Source organism: Pecten maximus, chromosome 4 (genome assembly GCF_902652985.1).
Source record: "Pecten maximus chromosome 4, xPecMax1.1, whole genome shotgun sequence".
In the NCBI taxonomy this organism is placed as follows: Eukaryota; Metazoa; Mollusca; class Bivalvia; order Pectinida; family Pectinidae; genus Pecten; species Pecten maximus.
In genome coordinates, this window is record NC_047018.1 from 2917607 (window position 1) to 2938957 (window position 21351).

At 36.3% G+C, this 21351-nt stretch overlaps 1 protein-coding gene across 2 annotated transcripts in view; it reads left to right on the forward strand.

Annotated features, from left to right (window-relative positions):
• LOC117324972 (HEAT repeat-containing protein 1-like) overlaps positions 1 to 17492 on the forward strand; it is a 64949-nt gene extending 47457 nt beyond the window's left edge. The window contains exons 31-44 of one of the 2 annotated variants that reach the window (XM_033880821.1): positions 1389 to 1532; positions 2324 to 2491; positions 2669 to 2847; positions 5067 to 5166; positions 7013 to 7092; positions 8970 to 9054; positions 9457 to 9591; positions 10598 to 10702; positions 10816 to 10886; positions 11691 to 11788; positions 12176 to 12333; positions 13192 to 13350; positions 16062 to 16170; positions 16516 to 17492. In XM_033880821.1, coding sequence (XP_033736712.1) covers positions 1389 to 1532; positions 2324 to 2491; positions 2669 to 2847; positions 5067 to 5166; positions 7013 to 7092; positions 8970 to 9054; positions 9457 to 9591; positions 10598 to 10702; positions 10816 to 10886; positions 11691 to 11788; positions 12176 to 12333; positions 13192 to 13350; positions 16062 to 16170; positions 16516 to 16604 — 1680 coding nt within the window. In that variant the 3' untranslated portion in view covers positions 16605 to 17492. Of the gene's footprint in view, positions 1 to 1388; positions 1533 to 2323; positions 2492 to 2668; positions 2848 to 5066; positions 5167 to 7012; positions 7130 to 7208; positions 7670 to 8969; positions 9055 to 9456; positions 9592 to 10597; positions 10703 to 10815; positions 10887 to 11690; positions 11789 to 12175; positions 12334 to 13191; positions 13351 to 16061; positions 16171 to 16515 lie in introns of those variants that run through there. The other variant, XM_033880822.1, reaches the window with a different exon arrangement.
• The last annotated feature ends 3859 nt before the right edge of the window (positions 17493 to 21351 follow it).

Here is a 21351-nt window from a genome sequence, read left to right on the forward strand (position 1 = left end):
TTATAACACTTACCGTGACTTCCTGTAGGTGGTGACATTGTTGTCCCAGGACATGTTCCTGTTTATAACACTTACCTTGACTTCCTGTAGGTGGTGACATTGTTGTCCGAGGACATGTTTCTGTTTATAACACTTACCGTGACTTCCTGTAGGTGGTGACATTGTTGTCCGAGGACATGTTCCTGTTTATAACACTTACTGTGACTTCCTGTAGGTGGTGATCTTGTTGTCCCAGGACATGTTCCTGTTTATACCACTTACCGTGACTTCCTGTAGGTGGAGACCGTGTTGTTCCAGGACATGTATCTGTTTATACCACTTACCGTGACTTCCTGTAGGTGGTGATCTTGTTGTCCCAGGACATGTTTCTGTTTATAACACTTACCTTGACTTCCTGTAGGTGGTGACCTTGTTGTCCCAGGACATGTTCCTGTTTATAACACTTACCTTGACTTCCTGTAGGTGGTGACATTGTTGTCCGAGGACATGTTCCTGTTTATAACACTTACCGTGACTTCCTGTAGGTGGTGACCTGATTGTCCGAGGACATGTTCCTGTTTATACCACTTACCATGACTTCCTGTAGGTGGTGACATTGTTGTCCGAGGACATGTTTCTGTTTATAACACTTACCGTGACTTCCTGTAGGTGGTGACCTTATTGTCCGAGGACATGTTCCTGTTTATACCACTTACCATGACTTCCTGTAGGTGGTGACATTGTTGTCCGAGGACATGTTTCTGTTTATAACACTTACCGTGACTTCCTGTAGGTGGTGACCTTGTTGTCCCAGGACGTTTCTGTTTATAACACTTACCATGACTTCCTGTAGGTGGTGACATTGTTGCCCCAGGACATGTTTCTGTTTATAACACTTACCGTGATATCCTGTAGGTGGTGACCTTGTTGCCAGAGGACATGTTCCTGTTTATAACACTTACCGTGACTTCCTGTAGGTGGTGACCTTATTGTCCGAGGACATGTTCCTGTTTATACCACTTACCATGACTTCCTGTAGGTGGTGACATTGTTGTCCGAGGACATGTTTCTGTTTATAACACTTACCGTGACTTCCTGTAGGTGGTGACCTTGTTGTCCCAGGACGTTTCTGTTTATAACACTTACCATGACTTCCTGTAGGTGGTGACATTGTTGCCCCAGGACATGTTTCTGTTTATAACACTTACCGTGATATCCTGTAGGTGGTGACCTTGTTGCCAGAGGACATGTTCCTGTTTATAACACTTAACTTGACTTCCTGTAGGTGGTGACCTTGTTGTCCGAGGACATGTTCCTGTTTATAACACTTACCGTGACTTCCTGTAGGTGGTGACATAGTTGTCCGAGGACATGTTCCTGTTGATAACACTTACCGTGACTTTCTGTAGGTGGTGACCTTGTTGCCAGAGGACATGTTTGTGGAGGTTGTATCCTCGTTAATGGACCATGCTCTCCCAAATGTACAGAGGAAGGCCCTGGAGCTGCTCAATACCAACCTTCACCAGAAACGGGATGGCCTGACAAAACATGAGGTATGTCAAATACTTATACAAAAATGGGACGGCTAGGCCTGTCAAACACTGGACTGGGCTGAATGCTGGTGGCCAGGTAACTCAAATGGTTAGAGTGTCCATCTAGAGTTCAGAGGTCAAAGGTTGGAGTCCCAGTCTCATCGTTGCATTTCTAGGTTGAAAGTGATCTATTGCAATCACCTTTTGTCCGTTACATTTTTGCCTTCTTCTCAATAACCAAGAGGTCAAGAGTCATGATATTGGGCCAGTAGCATGCTGGGAATAAGGCTACCAACTTTGTTCAAATGTATAGCCTTGGCCTTCTTTCAAGTCCATGGGGTCAAATTTGTTAAAATCTTTAAACAATTCCTCTCAATAACCAAGAGGCCCAAGACTATGTTTCAATAACCAAGAGGTCCAGGGTCATGATATTGGGCCAGTAGCATGTTAGTATGAAGGGCTCCCAAGTTTGTTCAAATGAATGACCTTGATCTATTTCCAAGTTTGTTCAAATGAATGACCTTGATCTATTTCCAAGTTTGTTCAAATGAATGACCTTGATCTATTTTCAAGGTCAGAAGGTTGAGACATATTAACTGTTGGTATAAATGCAAAACTTCGCCTATCAATGTACATATCAGAACTCAGGTGGCAGTTAAGGCCCCATAGGCCTCTTGTTCCTCTCCTATTTCCCAGAAGCTGGACGATCTGACAAAACACGAGGTATGTCAAATACTTCTAACAGAAGTGTACATCACTTTTACCTTGTACCCGAGTATTTTGAGATTTCTAATGGAGACAATAATTTGTAGGTATCCCTGCTACTACCGCTGGTGGACAAGATCCGTGGTATCGTGGAAAATACCTGTCTGGTTGTGGGCAGTGTAGAGGAGGTTACAGTCAATGCTCAGACTGCCCTGTATGGACTAAAACTCCTGTGTCACCACCTAGGAGAGAACAACCCACATATGTTTATCAAGGTATGGACATGATGAAGACACTAGTATAATCTACTCTATGTATGTAGACACGAAAATGAGCTATAATATATGTCATATACCTACATCCGATATAGACACGAAAATGAATTACGATATATGTCATATACCTACGTCCGAGTTACCAAGGTTTGTAGGAGATTATTTTATCTCCCTTAGGTTCTAAAACTTGCTGTGCGAGTGTTCAGTGAGAGGGGCGATAACCTACAGCTGTCAGCATGTGCCTTACTTTGTATTGCTGAGATTTCCCAAGTTCTCAAAATCCACGTCATCGCCCATCTCTCATCTTTCATGCCGAAGCTGATCACCTGTTTGGAGAACCATGATACTTTACTTATGTAAGTATTGTTAGGTTAAACAAAGGATTACATCTGTCTGTTGTCAGTGTATGTAGTAGGTCGGTAGAACTAACTTGACCAAACTTAATGAAATTCTGTAATTCTTTATTTTTTTCCAACTGGCATAATTTAAAGACAATATACTCGCAGGTTTTGCAACAAATGAGAAATGAAATTTTCAGTAATCAAGTGATTAAGCTAATCACCTTTTGAACAACTGGGCCCAGGTGTCCAGTAGTAACTAGAGTGTTTTATTTCCTTGAAATATTTTGTGTCATCAGCAACTTTACTGTGGTATTATTTTTAATGGTAATACTTTCTCACATGCTTTGACTTTACATTGAGTAATCTGTGACTATTCATATACAAGTACTGTATGTGTACTCAATTACACTTAAGTTTTAGTGAATTATCAAATTTTAATAGATTAGTGTTACAATGAATTAGCACCTGCCAAAGAACTGATTCTGAAAATAGCTGAATCATAATTTATCATAAACTTTAAGATTTTTAATACAAAAGTGCATAATCCCTGCTAAAAGATTCAAGATTCAAGTATGAAAGCTATTGATAAATTCCCAGACATAACTTAAATATCGGTTTACTCTATCAAGGACTTTTTAACAGTTTATTAAATTGCTGTTTATTTGTACATTATACAGTGTACATTGTAACCTTTTTCTATAAACGTTGTGGTGTGTTATAGAAATTATATTTGTACATTATACAGTGTATATGGTAACTTTTGTCTATAAACGTCATGGTCTGTTATAGAAATGATATTTGTACATTATACAGTGTATATGGTAACCTTTGTCTATAAAGGTCGTGGTCTGTTATAGAAATGATATTTGTACATTATACAGTGTATATGGTAACCTTTGTCTATAAACGTCGTGGTGTGTTATAGAAATGATATGTGTACATTATACAGTGTATATGGTAACCTTTGTCTATAAACGTCGTGGTCTGTTATAGAAATGATATTTGTACATTATACAGTGTATATGGTAACCTTTGTCTATAAACGTCGTGGTGTGTTATAGAAATGATATGTGTACATTATACAGTGTATATGGTAACCTTTGTCTATAAACGTCGTGGTCTGTTATAGAAATGATATTTGTACATTATACAGTGTATATGGTAACCTTTGTCTATAAACATTGTGGTCCGTTATAGACATGATATTTGTACATTATACAGTGTATATGGTAACCTTTGTCTATAAACGTCGTGGTCTGTTATAGAAATGATATTTGTACATTATACAGTGTATATGGTAACCTATAAACGTCATGGTCTGTTATAGAAATGATATTTGTACATTATACAGTGTATATGGTAACCTTTGTCTATAAACATTGTGGTCCGTTATAGAAATGATATTTGTACATTATACAGTGTATATGGTAACCTTTGTCTATAAATGTTGTGGTCTGTTATAGAAATGATATTTGTACATTATACAGTGTATATGGTAACCTTTGTCTATAAACGTCGTGGTCTGTTATAGAAATGATATTTGTACATTATACAGTGTATATGGTGACCTTTGTCTATAAACGTCGCGGTCTGTTATAGAAATGATATTTGTACATTATACAGTGTACATGGTAACCTTTGTCTATAAACGTTGTGGTCTGTTATAGAAATGATATTTGTACATTATACAGTGTATATGGTAACCTTTGTCTATAAACGTCGTGGTCTGTTATAGAAATGATATTTGTACATTATACAGTGTACATGGTAACCTTTGTCTATAAACGTCGTGGTCTGTTATAGAAATGATATTTGTACATTATACAGTGTATATGGTAACCTATAAAGGTCGTGGTCTGTTATAGAAATGATATTTGTACATTATACAGTGTATATGGTAACCTTTGTCTATAGAGGTTGTGGTGTGTTATAGAAATGATATTTGTACATTATACAGTGTATATGGTCATCTATAAACGTCGTGGTCTGTTATAGAAATGATATTTGTACATTATACAGTGTACATGGTAACCTATAAACGTCGTGGTCTGTTATAGAAATGATATTTGTACATTATACAGTGTATATGGTAACCTATAAACGTCGTGGTCTGTTATAGAAATGATATTTGTACATTATACAGTGTACATGGTAACCTATAAACGTCGTGGTCTGTTATAGAAATGATATTTGTACATTATACAGTGTATATGGTAACCTTTGTCTTGTTATAGAAATGAGCTGTTCCTGTTGAGTGTGGTGACAACGTTACAGAAGGTCGTAGAAAATCTCTCTAACTTCCTCAGTCCATACATCAAGGATATCGTTCTACGGGTAAGTCTCCAGATATACAAAGGGAGATAATCCTCTAACTTCCTCAGTCCATACATCAAGGATATCGTTCTACGGGTAAGTCTCCAGATATACAAAGGGAGATCATTTGTATTGGATACTGACTTGTGTATGTCATTCACCTCTCAATCAACTCGTGATACAAAGCAGCCATGCCTATTGATTAGTCCTACATCCTAGTTTGAACCTGTGCCTCATCACACACTGACTCCAGCTGTTCAAGACGTGACTACACCTGTGTCAATATTTTACGATGAGTACTGAGATTCCCTTACAGCCTTGTTAGTCACACACCTTGTCACACACTGACTCCAGCTGTTCAGGACGTGACTACACCTGTGTCAATGTTTTACGATGAGTACTGAGATACCCTTACAGTATTGTTAGTCACACACTTTGTCAGACCTGTGTGGCTTACACAAGACAAATTATTATTGGTCTTCAGAATAGCCATGGCCAGCTTGTACTCCTAAGTTATGCAAACTTCTTGTTTGATTTTGGTGTAAATCATGATAGATACAGCGATTTTGAATTACCTGGCAGATCCAGCTTCTTTTTAAAATGTGAATTTTAGGTCACAATTGTCACAGGGGACCTATTGTAATCACAAAAGTCACAATGGACCTATTGTTATAGTCACAAGGGACCTATTGTAATCACAAAAGTCACAAGGGACCTATTGTTATAGTCACAAGGGACCTATTGTAATCACAAAAGTCACTAAGGACCTATTGTAATCACAAAAGCCACAAGGGACCTATTGTAGTCACAAAAGTCACAAGGGACCTATTGTAATCACAAAAGCCACAAGGGACCTATTGTAGTCACAAAAGTCACAAGGGACCTATTGTAGTCACAAAAGTCACAGGGGACCTATTGTAATCACCTTTTGTTTGTCATGTGTCATCAATCTTTAAGCAATTTACAATCTTCTTCTCAGGAACTCCTTAACCAATTTCAATGAAATTTTGCAGAAATCTTTCATGGCCAAAGATCAACCAAAATTATGAATTATATGGTCCTTACCCCCAGGGGCCTGGTGGGCAGAGTCAAAAAAGTTCAAAAAGGGTCAAATTGACTGAAATGTCAAAACTCTTTTTCTCAGTACCAAGATATGATAGAGCCAAGTACTCTTAATGGATGGAAGGATATTAAGGGCTTTACAGAAATTGTGGATTTTATGACACTAGGGTTTCACATTTTCTCTGAGGAGGGGGGAAAATTGTCCTGTATTTGATATAAGGAAGCAACATTAAAGCTTGAACAGATTGATGCTATGCACATATATGCCCTTACTGATCTCCATGGCTGATAGCTGGGTCAAAATGGTCAAATCATTGGTACTTTACAAAAATTGTAATGTTTCTCCCTGGAGAGGAGGTAAAATATACTATAGTTTGTATAGGAAAATATACTACATGTATAGTTTGTATAGGAAAATATACTATAGTTTGTATAGGATAATTACATTTTTGTGTATAATTTGTTTAATTGCCATTGGAAATAATAATAAGTAATTACAATTATCAGTATGGTATAGCAATTTGATGGTATGCATAAGTTGGACTTGACTGCACCCCTGGGCTTTATGGTCAATGCCAAAATGGGTCAGATTGAGTATAAGAAGAATGAAAGGGAAATAGACTGGCAATGCATTCTTTTCCTTTGACATAGTTCCACAAATGATTTCTTTTTTGTATCTTTTATACTAATGTAATACTGTATTCCTATGAATTAGATTCCCTGTAAATCAGAGTGGATGTGTGTACTAAGTTATTACTATCAATCAGATAGGATGTGTGTACTAAGTTATTGAATGTTTGTACAGGTTTGCTGTCTGTCTGCTCTGGATACAGAACTTGATGTGATGAAGAAACCACAGACACAACAAAGGCTGAAACACATCAGGTATATTCTGTACACTTAACACTGTAAAGATATATAGGCTGAAACATATCAGGTATATTCTGTACACTTAACACTGTAAAGATATTCTGTACACTTAACACTGTAAAGATATATAGGCTCAAACACATCAGGTATATTCTGTACACTTAACACTGTAGAGATATATAGGCTGAAACACATCAGGTATATTCTGTATACTTAACACTGTAAAGATATATAGGCTCAAACACATCAGGTATATTCTGTACACTTAACACTGTAAAGATATATAGGCCCAAACACATCAGGTATATTCCGTACACTTAACACTGTAGAGATATATAGGCTGAAACACATCAGGTATATTCTGTACACTTAACACTGTAAAGATATATAGGCCGAAACAGATCAGGTATATTCTGTACACTTAACACTGCAAAGATATATAGGCCGAAACACATCAGGTATATTCTGTACACTTAACACTGTAAAGATATATAGGCTGAAACACATCAGGTATATTCTGTACACTTAACACTGTAAAGATATATAGGCTCAAACATATCAGGTATATTCCGTACACTTAACACTGTAAAGATATATAGGCTGAAATACATCAGGTATATTCCGTACACTTAACACTGTAAAGATATATAGGCTGAAACACATCAGGTATATTCTGTGCACTTAACACTGTAGAGATATATAGACTCAAACGCATCAGGTATATTCTGTATACACTTAACACTGTAAAGATATATATATAGGCTCAAACACATCAGGTATATTCTGTATACACTTAACACTGTAGAGATATATAGGCCCAAACACATCAGGTATATTCCGTACACTTAACACTGTAGAGATATATAGGCTGAAACACATCAGGTATATTCTGTACACTTAACACTGTAAAGATATATAGGCCGAAACAGATCAGGTATATTCTGTATACACTTAACACTGTAAAGATATATAGACTGAAACAGATCAGGTATATTCCGTACACTTAACACTGTAAAGATCTATAGGCCGAAACACATCAGGTATATTCTGTACACTTAACACTGTAAAGATATATAGGCTCAAACATATCAGGTATATTCCGTACACTTAACACTGTAAAGATATATAGACTCAAACACATCAGGTATATTCCGTACACTTAACACTGTAGAGATATATAGACTCAAACACATCAGGTATATTCTGTACACTTAACACTGTAAAGATATATAGGCTCAAACATATCAGGTATATTCCGTACACTTAACACTGTAAAGATATTCTGTACACTTAACACTGTAAAGATATATAGACTCAAACACATCAGGTATATTCTGTACACTTAACACTGTAGAGATATATAGGCCGAAACACATCAGGTATATTCTGTACACTTAACACTGTAAAGATATATAGGCTGAACACATCAGGTATATTCTGTACACTTAACACTGTAAAGATATATAGGCCGAAACACATCAGGTATATTCCGTACACTTAACACTGTAAAAATATATAGGCTCAGACACATCATGTATATTCTGTACACTTAACACTGTAGAGATATATAGGCTCAAACACATCAGGTATATTCTGTACACTTAACACTGAAAAGATATATAGGCTCAAACACATCAGGTATATTCTGTACACTTAACACTGTAAAGATATATTGATGTTTTCTGCCTGTAGTTTGTAAATATTGTTTGTATGGTTTATATATTGTTGGTGCATTTGTAGCGGGACTGGACTGGGCCGATTATCGGTGACTAGGTAGCTCAATTGGTAGAGCATCCGTCTAGTGTTCGGAGGTCCGGGGTTCGAACCCCGGACTGGCCGCCACATTTTCTCTTCTCCTGTTACATATTAATACAGTTTTTCCTTCATTATAGGTCATCACTGTCAACAGTACTGCCATTCCGGGTCATGCTTCCATCTGTCAGTAATTGTTATGAAAAGTTCTCCAATAATGATCTGGTAAGGCTTCATGTCAAAAGATATGTGTGTTTGAGGGTGTGTATGTATGTGTGAAGTGCCTTAAGTCATTGTTAAGCCTCATTGTTATACAGAGTGTATTATTTATTTATGTCATATTTGTTCAACTTTATCAATGTATGTTAAGCCCCATTTGTCATTGATAACTTTACCTTTCAGATGTGTGTGAAGCCCCTTATGTCATTGATAACTGTAACCTTTCAGATGTATGTGAAGCCCCTTATGTCATTGATAAATGTATCCTTTCAGATGTGTGTGAAGCCCCTTATGTCATTGATAAATGTATCCTTTCAGATGTGTGTGAAGCCCCTTATGTCATTGATAACTGTATCCTTTCAGATGTGTGTGAAGCCCCTTATGTCATTGATAACTGTATCCTTTCAGATGTGTGTGAAGCCCCTTATGTCCCTGCTGGAGGACCATATTTCCAACATGAGCCAAGACGATCTGACAAGTAATCTGCCACAGCTCCAGACTTTCTTCCTCGTCTGTCTGGACTTCAGAGCTAAACACCCTGACGTATGTTTGGTTTTATTATACCCCGCAATGAAGTTAGGGGGGTATACTGGAATCAGGTTGTCTGTCTGTCCGTCTGTCTGTAGACACATATTGTCCGGACAACTCCTCCTAAACCAATGGGCCGATTCCAATGAAACTTCACACACATATTAATGATCATGTGTAGATGTGCATGCCACTTTATTTTTCTCAAAATTATGGTTGCTATGTCAGCTGGTCACTATAAACAGGTTTTCCGATAAGGACCATACTTTAAGTTTGTCCGGACAACTCCTCCTAAACCGAAGGGCCGATTTCAATGAAACTTCACACAAATATAGAGGACCATGTGTAGATGTGCATGCCATTTTCTTTTTCTCAAAATTACGGTTGCTACGGCAACTGGTCACTATAAACAGGTTTTCCGACAAGAACCATAACTAAGTTTGTCCAGACAACTCCTCCTAAACCGAAGGGCCGATTTCAATGAAACTTCACACAATGTAGAGGACCATGTGTAGATGTGCATGCCATTTTCTCTTTCTGAAAATTATGGTTGCAATGGCAACTGGTCACTATATTACTGGGTTATCTTAGTTAGCCTCTAATTAACAGTTCCAATTCACCATTGACTCATGCAGATTGCGGGGGTATTAGTCGGCCATCCTGGCGACAGTTCTAGTTTCTTGTTATAAACAATGCTACTTGACTGTGAATTGTTCAATTGTACATCGGTTCTAGGTCTAATTTCTCTTCTTTATGAATTGAAGTGCTGTTTATAAGATTTTACACATATTCAGCCGGGGTATTTTCCTATGTGTCTTATATATTTCTAATGTATTATCATGTGAAACCATACATGGGTTTTGATATAGTTATAGTATATATTTCCAGACAGCCCAAGAAAGAGCTATGATTTTTCTACATCTTTATTGGTGTTAATTGTACTATGTACATGATTTAAATTAGAATAAAGATATTACAATATATCAGGTAATTTCATTCTTGCCATTGTTCTGATTCACAGGTTGAAGAGGGTGATATGACTTTGATAGAGGGTAGTATTATGCAGACCATCATCTCTATGGTGATGAAGCTATCAGAGTCCACATTCAGACCATTTTTACTGAAGGTAAAAACATTTTTCTATTCTTCAAAATCCGTTTGAGTACTTTTCTCCAAATGGAAACTAGATATTGATTATAAACAAGGAAATACAGAGCTATTTGTCTTTTTTGTCTACAGCTGTATGACTGGGGGACCAGGGAATCTGACATTAAGGCCAGGGTTACAGTATTCTACAGACTAGCTGACAGGTGAGTAGGAATGGACAATCCTTATAGATAAGGATCTTACCTGAGTTTCCATTCCATGAGAGATCTTACCTGAGTTTCCATTCCATGAGATATCTTACCTGAGTTTCCTTTCCATGAGAGATCTTACCTGGGTTTCCATTCCATGAGAGATCTTACCTGAGTTTCCATTCCATGAGAGATCTTACCTGAGTTTCCATTCCATGAGAGATCTTACCTGAGTTTCCATTCCATGAGAGATCTTACCTGAGTTTCCATTCCATGATATCTTACCTGAGTTTCCATTCCATGAGATATCTTACCTGAGTTTCCATTCCATGAGAGATCTTACCTGAGTTTCCATTCCATGAGAGATCTTACCTGAGTTTCCTTTCCATGAGAGATCTTACCTGAGTTTCCATTCCATGAGAGATCTTACCTGAGTTTCCATTCCATGAGATCTGTCATCATGAAACCAGACATCTAGTAATCTGAAAAAAATATTACAAGTGTCATCATGACATATGAAATAGGAACAAATGTATTAAGGACTCATCAAATAACAATAATATTTTTACATCAACAAAGCCTCATTAACTAATAAAATGTAAATTGATGATCCTTTGACAGCTTGCCTCTAATATGTTTAAGATTTCACCATGCATGTGTTACCATGAAGATGGGACATTGCCATTTTGAAACATAAGCAGCCATGCTAGGTGTTTTAAAGAGGTGTTCATAACACAGTTACCGTACAATATGATGGGTGTTATTTCCCATTTCAAGCTTTTTCCTGAGAAATATGCGATTACTTTTACATACTTTCAGTTTAGCTGAGAAACTGAAGAGCCTGTTTACCTTGTTTGCTGGACATTTTGTACAACATGCTGCTGAACTCCTAGACCTTAATAATTCATCTAAAACAGGTATAGTACTACTGGGATAATAAATTCTCCAAGGAGTGTGGGCTATATTACTTATATACCATATTTATCTGCAAATAAGTTCTTGTCTACAAATAAGCCTCTTTTTTCATGTTTGTAAAATCATCTTTTGTAAACCAGTAAGCTAAACATAGTCACAAAATATGACCTTTCAAAATTTTAATGCTTAACTATTCGAGGATAATTATGTATATGTAAACAAAATTCTCCAAAAGAAATGATGTACATATGTAGTTCAAACAGCACTATATACATGTTATAAACCCCATTTTCTTTCTCTTGTGCCTACCATGCATAGAGTTTCTTTATTTTACTACAATAGCCCTTACATTAGGTAAGTGTTGTACAAGTACATGTGTTTATGTTCAGGGAAGGGTTACTTTGGGAAGGGAAAGCCGTACCGTCGAATGTCCCATCAACTACTGGTCCATGTGGTAGACTGCCTCCATAAGTGTTTCCTGTATGATACGGAAGGCTTCCTCAACAAAGACCGTTTTGACTGCCTAATGCAACCACTGGTAGATCAGGTATGTGTGTGGGTATTCTCTGGTAGATCAGGTATGTGTGTGGGTTTTATACATCATAATAAATAATGAAGTATCTTCTCTGTCCTTTAAGATTCTGTGGTTACTATCATCATATAGGTACAGAGTAGCCGTCTCTCAGGAGTCAATGTATGTTGAGAAAATAACGCAATATCTGGTAAAAAAAAAACAAGTCTTGGTTGTAAAAGAATTATGCATAATTAGCCACAAATCATTCTCCACTAATTTCAGAGGAAGACCATTCATGTTAATGCTTTAGTAAGAAGTAAAGTATACAGGGTCTTGAATGGAAAGAGAAGCTTTACAAATTTGAAGCTTAGAAAGTATCTTTATGAAATGTCTTACTTTTCTGACTGGTGCTGTAATTTGATAACACTGGCCGTAGTGAGAATCCGACTGGTGCTGTAATTTGTTAACACTGGCCGTAGTGAGAATCTGACTGGTGCTGTAATTTGTTAACACTGGCCGTAGTGAGAATCTGACTGGTGCTGTAATTTGTTAACACTGGCCGTAGTGAGAATCCGACTGGTGCTGTAGTTTGTTAACACTGGCCGTAGTGAGAATCCCACTGGTGCTGTAGTTTGTTAACACTTGCCGTAGTGAGAATCCGACTGGTGCTGTAGTTTGTTAACACTGGCCGTAGTGAGAATCCGACTGGTGCTGTAGTTTGTTAACACTGGCCGTAGTGAGAATCCGACTGGTGCTGTAATTTGTTAACACTGGCCGTAGTGAGAATCCGACTGGTGCTGTAGTTTGTTAACACTGGCGGTAGTGAGAATCTGTACAGAAGGTGTGTCGATTGTCTATATGAAATGTCTTAATATTTTTTCGGTATTTCAGTTGGATAACACTGGCCGCAGTGAGAATCTGTACCGAAAGCGTGTTGACCATCACCTTGTACCTTGTCTTGTACAAATGGCTGTAGCTGTCCAGGACGATTCCTTGTGGAAAACATTAAATTACCAGATACTGCTCAAAACCAGGCACGAGGAGCCAAAGGTGAGATAACTGTAAAAGGTTTTATACTCTACTGCAAAGTTTGTGTTTTAGCAGTGAAAACATTGCACTAATGTGTTTTACAATGCACTAATATAATCAATGTACCAATGTGTTTTACACTAAAATTAGAATCTTGAAAAATGTGTTTGTTTGCAATATATTATTTTCAGGTAATTACAATAACCGAGAGGCCCAGTATCTCAAGGTTTGTTCAAATGAATGACTTTGGTATACATTCAAGGTCACAGGGGTCAAATGTGTTTAAATCTTCAAACAACTTCTTTTCAATAACCAAGAAAGCCGAAGACCTGACATTAGGCCTATAGTGTAATGAAATGAAGGGATGCAAAATTTATTAAAATGAATAAACTTAGCTTACTCTTTTGACCTAGATCAGCAAGTTGTCATTAGGAGGTGGGCGATACAGACCCTTTGGGCCTCTTGCACTGATTTTTCTTGTTTTAAATGTCATCACACTTAACACCCCTACAGAAAACTTGGTCGTATAAATATTCCATTTTGTGCTTGAGTTATGACCCTTTGTACATAGGAAATTTTCCTAATTCAATAGCAGTTTTCTGTACTTTCTACCACTTAATTGCCACATTAATTTTTGACTTGGTATGTGGATTTATCATAATGGATTACTGTTATGAGTTGGAACCCCATGTCAGTATTGCACATAGAAAATTATCACAATTAACAGTTTTTCAGATCTTTCTTCATTACCACTTGCCGCATAAATTTGAAACTTCGTAATTATGGCCCTTTGCTTTTAAGAGTTCTCATTATCAAATTAACTGCTTGCCAATTTAATCAAAAGTGTGTGCAGGCAACACATCCATTTCTCTGGAATTCTGGCCACTCTACAGTCAGGTACTGGTACATGGAGGTTGTTACAATAACTCAATATTAATTTGTATTATAGGTACGGTTAGGAGCTAATAACTCAATATTATTTTGTATTATAGGTACGGTTAGGAGCTAATAACTCAATATTAATTTGTATTATAGGTACGGTTAGGAGCTAATAACTCAATATTAATTTGTATTATAGGTACGGTTAGGAGCTAATAACTCAATATTAATTTGTATCATAGGTACGGTTAGGAGCTAATAACTCAATATTAATTTGTATTATAGGTACGGTTAGGAGCTAATAACTCAATATTAATTTGTATTCTAGGTACGTTAGGAGCTAATAACTCAGTATTAATTTGTATTATAGGTACGGTTAGGAGCTAATAACTCAATATTAATTTGTATTATAGGTACGGTTAGGAGCTAATAACTCAATATTAATAACTCAATATTAATTTGTATTATAGGTACGGTTAGGAGCTAATAACTCAATATTAATTTGTATTATATGTACGGTTAGGAGCTAATAACTCAATATCAATTTGTATTATAGGTAGGTTAGGAGCTAATAACTCAATATTAATTTGTATTATAGGTACGTTAGGAGCTAATAACTCAATATTAATTTGTATTATAGGTACGGTTAGGAGCTAATAACTCAATATCAATTTGTATTATAGGTACGGTTAGGAGCTAATAACTCCATATTAATTTGTATTATAGGTACGGTTAGGAGCTAATAATTCAATATTAATTTGTATTATAGGTAGGTTAGGAGCTAATAACTCAATATCAATTTGTATTATAGGTACGGTTAGGAGCTAATAACTCCATATTAATTTGTATTATAGGTACGGTAAGGAGCTAATAACTCCATATTAATTTGTATTATAGGTACGGTAAGGAGCTAATAACTCAATATCAATTTGTATTATAGGTACGGTTAGGAGCTAATAACTCCATATTAATTTGTATTATAGGTACGGTTAGGAGCTAATAACTCGATATCAATTTGTATTATAGGTACGGTTAGGAGCTAATAACTCCATATTAATTTGTATTATAGGTACGGTAAGGAGCTAATAACTCCATATTAATTTGTATTATAGGTACGGTAAGGAGCTAATAACTCAATATCAATTTGTATTATAGGTACGGTTAGGAGCTAATAACTCCATATTAATTTGTATTATAGGTACGGTTAGGAGCTAATAACTCGATATCAATTTGTATTATAGGTACGGTTAGGAGCTAATAACTCCATATTAATTTGTATTATAGGTACGGTTAGGAGCTAATAACTCAATATTAATTTGTATTATAGGTACGGTTAGGAGTTAATAACTCAATATTAATTTGTATTATAGGTACGGTTAGGAGCTAATAACTCCATATTAATTTGTATTATAGGTACGGTTAGGAGTTAATAACTCAATATTAATTTGTATTATAGGTACGGTTAGGAGCTAATAACTCAATATCAATTTGTATTATAGGTACGGTTAGGAGCTAATAACTCCATATTAATTTGTATTATAGGTACGGTTAGGAGCTAATAACTCGATATCAATTTGTATTATAGGTACGTTAGGAGCTAATAACTCAATATTAATAACTCAATATCAATTTGTATTATAGGTACGGTTAGGAGCTAATAACTCAATATTAATTTGTATTATATGTACGGTTAGGAGCTAATAACTCAATATCAATTTGTATTATAGGTAGGTTAGGAGTTAATAACTCAATATTAATTTGTATTATAGGTAGGTTAGGAGCTAATAACTCCATATTAATTTGTATTATAGGTACGTTAGGAGCTAATAACTCAATATTAATTTGTATTATAGGTACGGTTAGGCGCCCTGAATGCAGTTGATCAACTGCACAAGAAGTTAGGAGAGGACTTCTTAGGCCTACTGCCAGAGACTATTCCGTTCCTGGCTGAGCTGATGGAAGGTTTGTTGGACTTTAACATATCCTGAACGATATTTTCTAAACTTTATTGGGATTGACTGGTTAGACCAGTGTTGTTTGCTTATAAAGTAAGGACAGGCTAAGTGATTTTATGTAGTTTCAGACAAGCTTTGACAAACAGTTTTAACATCTGTATGAACCTTGTAGGTCCATCAAGATTAATGCCTTAAATGTAACATCACTGAACAAAATAACTGACTAACAGTTTGTTGGTGAAACATTAAAGAAACATAGCACTGTTACATAGACCCCACAACAAAACTATTAAGATTTGTATAAAAGAATAGATTTTAGAGAAAGATCATATTGCATCTTGATTTGTTTCAGATGAGTGTGAAGAGGTGGAGAAAGAATGCCAGGCAGTTATTGGAGAAATGGAGAAAACTTTAGGGGAACCTCTACAGAAATACTTCTAGAATGCCAGGCAGTTATTGGGGAAATGGAGAACCTCTACAGCAATACTTCTAGAAAGCCAGGCAGTTATTGGGGAAATGGAGAGAACCTCTACAGAAATACTTCTAGAATGCCAGGCAGTTATTGGGGAAATGGAGAACCTCTACAGAAATACTTCTAGAAAGCCAGGCAGTTATTGGGGAAATAGAGAACCTCTACAGCAATACTTCTAGAATGCCAGGCAGTTATTGGGGAAATGGAGAACATCTACAGAAATACTTCTAGAATGCCAGGCAGTTATTGGGGAAATGGAGAACCTCTACAGAAATACTTCTAGATATCTATAGTGCTTTGTCTGCCTTGCAAGGCTGATTAAAGGAAACTTTGGGAAATCTGCCTTGTGTCTATGATGTTTCTGTTACTGACTGTGATGGTTTGTTAAAACAGATATCAGTCTAAAAGACTAATTTCATCATATCAGTACTTTTGTGAAAGAAAAACTCCAAATTGTGATACCATATAGATTGCAATAAACAGTGCTACTGTCAATGATGAACTGGTGATTACGACAGCAGTGTGGTTAATATTAATCCATTGATCGAAAGTAGTTCAACCCAAAATATAGTAATATGTATAAATATAGTATGGACACCTTAGCTTGCTACTCTAAAGCATCTACATCAATTGTATCCAATCTAGGTAATAATAGCTCACAGTTTAAGAAATTGCTGCAAAAATGTCTTGAATGCATCTCCCATTCTCTAAAAAAATTAAGGCCATATTTACAACTGCTGTATTGCAATGTTGCAAACACATTTCTTCTCACTTTTGAAGGAAAAGTGATAATTTTTGTGAAAACATCAGAAACATAAGAAGTTTTAATAAGTTTAATAAATGATAATTTCTATAAAGCCTGTTTGTTTTATTCATTTCTCTTAAAACAGCGTTTATACAAAATTAATTTCCTTTGCCCAAGGATGGTTCAGACTAAATTTGGACCGAATCCTTCCCTTCAAGCACAAGACAGACTTTGGAGAATTTTTAGTTAAGTCCTTAAAAACCCTACTTGTCCTGAATGCTTGAATGGATTTTGATGAAATTTAGTCTGGAGCATTATTGGGCAAATGGGGTCAAACGTATAAATGGAGGATGTGGCTCCACTTGGGCCGGTGGGATGGGGCCCAATAGGGGAAATTGAGGTAAATCCTTTAAATTACTACTAGTTTAAACCCTTGAGATCCCCACCCCATAGCCATATATAGCATTGCTGGACATCAAGAGATAAATACAATCCTGTTATAGATATATGCCATGGGGCTTTTCCCACCCCTAGGGACTTAGTTTCTTTGATATATCTTTGAAACCATTGGGAACCCCAATCCATAACCATGTATAGCATTGTCTGAAATCAACAAATATAGGTATTAACAAATAGAACATGAACATAATTTTGATGTTTGGTCAAATCCAACCAGGTGAGAGATACAGGCCCTATGGGCCTCTTGTTACAACACAGGCTCCCCTTCCCCAATGACACTTCAGACCAAAATTGGACCAAATCTTACTATTCATACAGTAGAAGGGTTCTGAAGAGTTTACAATATTTTCCATATTAGACCCCGCCTCTCTGGCCCAGAGGGTCAGTCAAACTTAAAGTACGCCATATTGACCCCTCACTACCTCTTAGCTCATAGAACCAAGGGACATGAAGTTAATAAATTTCAAATCAAAGTACTGAAAGTACTGGAATGCAAAGACCTTGCACAATTAATAGCCTTTTAATTATAAACAACTACTTTTTTACGAACGGTAATCAAGTGTAAAGCAATTTTACAGATTGTCAAGTTTTACTGTGGTTTATGCCGCTTATCGCGTGTCCACTCAAGGCTAATCATTCTCGTGATAGATTTTCAGTTGCAAAATGTTGAAATGTTGCAACAGATATATTTCATCCAGGAATGAAAAAAAAAATCATGGGAACCTTTCATGTGTTTTTTACTTCACATATGGCAGTGTGATCTTCAAAATTGGTCATGGTCATGGTCCTATTAAAGCAAAGGCACAAAAATAGGTGGTTGAAATCAAACACTGAAATAAACAAAAAAAAATCTTCAAAATTCTTTGAAATGAAATGCTGCACGGGAAAATATCATCATGTTAAAGCCTACCAAGCTACCAAGAGGCCTATCAAAAAGTGGGACAGGGGATGCTACCTATGTTGCGAACACCATCTCCTACTTGTAAATGATAACAGTCATATCACAATATAGTGTCTATTGTCCAAATATATGTTACTGGCTATTTTGTTCAATTAGCTAAGAAAGTTGCTTTAGTGCCCATGGTGTTGAATACAACACAATCTAAGTGTCAGCCAATCAGATGCCATTCAACGTGGCATTATGAATATAAAAATGCAAATTAGTGCTTGCAATATTGAAATAAATCTAAATATCAAATTTGAACAATATTTCAATCAATCAGAAGCCTGCACTGAAATGAAAATAAGAATTACATATAATTACATGTTTCCACTGTCCAAATTTGTCAGTATAATAAATTTTTAGCAAACTCCAAAATTCCCTCAAAAACGTCCAAAAACCCCTCTATGCAAGCACTCTGTATACAATATATGCATGTGTAAATATTGATGCATTCCAAAACAAATACCGAAATTCGCAAAATCGTTACTTCTCAAAATTCTCCTAAAGATGCCATTTTTACCCCGATAATCACTTTTTAGCCCACCATCATCAGATGGTGAGCTATTCAATCGCCCTGCGTCCGTGGTCCGTCGTCCGTCGTCCGTCCATCCCTCCGTCCGTCCGTCCATAAACAATTCTTGTTATCGCTAATCCTCAGCAAGTACTGAAGGGATCTTTCTCAAATTTCATATGTAGGTTCCCTTTGGTGCCTAGTTATGCATATTGCATTTTGGGACGGGTCGGAAAACAACATGGCCGACAGCCAGCCATCTTGGATTTTGACAATTGAAGTTTGTTATCGCTATTTCTGAGAAAGTACTGAAGGGATCCTTCTCAAATTTCATATGTAGATTCCCCTTGGTCCCTTGTTATGTATATTGCATTTTGAGACCAATCGTATAACAACATGGCCAACAGGCAGCCATCTTGGATTTTGACAATTGAAGTTTGTTATCGATATTTCTCAAAAAGAACTAAGGGATCTTTCTCAATTTTCATATGTAGGTTCTCCTTGGTCTGTTGTATTGCATTTTTGGACCAATCGGAAAACATTGTCGACAGACAACCATTATCGCTAAATCTCAAATTTCATATATAAGTTTCCCTTGTTTAAAAAGCACTGGAGGGATGTTTCTCAATTTATACAGATTGGTAAGAGGAAGGGAAAAAAGAGAAAAGATCAATCTGGCATGGAACCTATGAAGATCATTTAATGGTGGGCGCCAAGATCCCTCTGGGATCTCTTGTTCTGAAAACTTAAGGAAGATGCATCTGATTTATCATAAAATTCATTCCAATATGGCTATAAACTAATTTGTAAACAAATTGGAGAAGCAATAAAGATTCCATATCAATTTCTCAATATCTAAGGTTTTAACCCAAAATTACAGCAAAAAAATAAAATCTATGTAATCTGTTGGGTGTGTTAATATGTCCATACTACAATATAAATGCAATATGTATATTCCAGGCTTGGTTGAAATAACATCGATACTTTGTGAGAAACTGAGATAAACACCAAAATTCAAAAGTCCAGATTTGGTTGAGATGTCCACTATGTGATCTAACTATACTTACAAAATAAAACTTTAATGTGAAATGTTGATGAAGAAACAGTATTTGTAATAAGTCTTGGGACGAGACAATATCTAATTTCCGCTAAGATGCCTTGGGTTCTCCAGTTTGTTGAAATGAATTTGATTTTGGCCCATTTTGAAGATCACACTGCCATATATATAGTTAAAAAAAAGGCACACGAAAGGTTCCTTTAAACATTTTCCTCACTCCTGTATGAAATATATAGTGGAACTTCGTTAACTCGAACTCGACGGGACCACAAAAAACTTGAGCAAGTGTTCGAATTAAGCTAGTTATCATGTTTGGTGCAAAGTTTGGTCAATATTTGACAACATTATATAATCGTTATAAATCATACATGTACATATTGCAACATTTCAAAATTTCATAAAAAATGTGTTGTTTATAATTGAAAGGTCATAAAAAAATAAAAATTTGCACTCCAGTACTTTCAGTACTTTGATTTAAAATGGTTCTATTTTTAGCTCACCTGGTCCGAAAGACCAAGGTGAGCTTATGCCATACCGTGGCGTTGGGCATCCGTCTTCCGTCCGTTAGCAATTGACTTCTTCATAACCGCTGATAGGAATTGAACAAAATTTGACTGGAAGCATCATTATTGGGTTGGGATTAACAATTGTACAAATGGTGGGACTGAACCCCCTGGGGCTGAGGGGTGGGGCTAAAATGGGCCAATTTGGCTTAATTGATATAAACGACTTCTTCTCTGGAACTAAATAATGGACATCGCTCATATTTGAATGGTACCATCCTTATAGGGTAGGGATACAAAATTGTACAAATGGTTGGGCTGACCCCTTAGGGGCCTGAGGGTTGGGGCAAAAAGGGGTCAATTTGGCTTAATTGATGTTAACGAATTCTTCTCTGGGACTAAGCAATGAATATCAGAACTTCAAGGATTAGTAAGACAAGACGGCTCATATATGCCTTGACAGCAAAGCTTCGAAGTCACTCCTTTTTAGCTCACCGG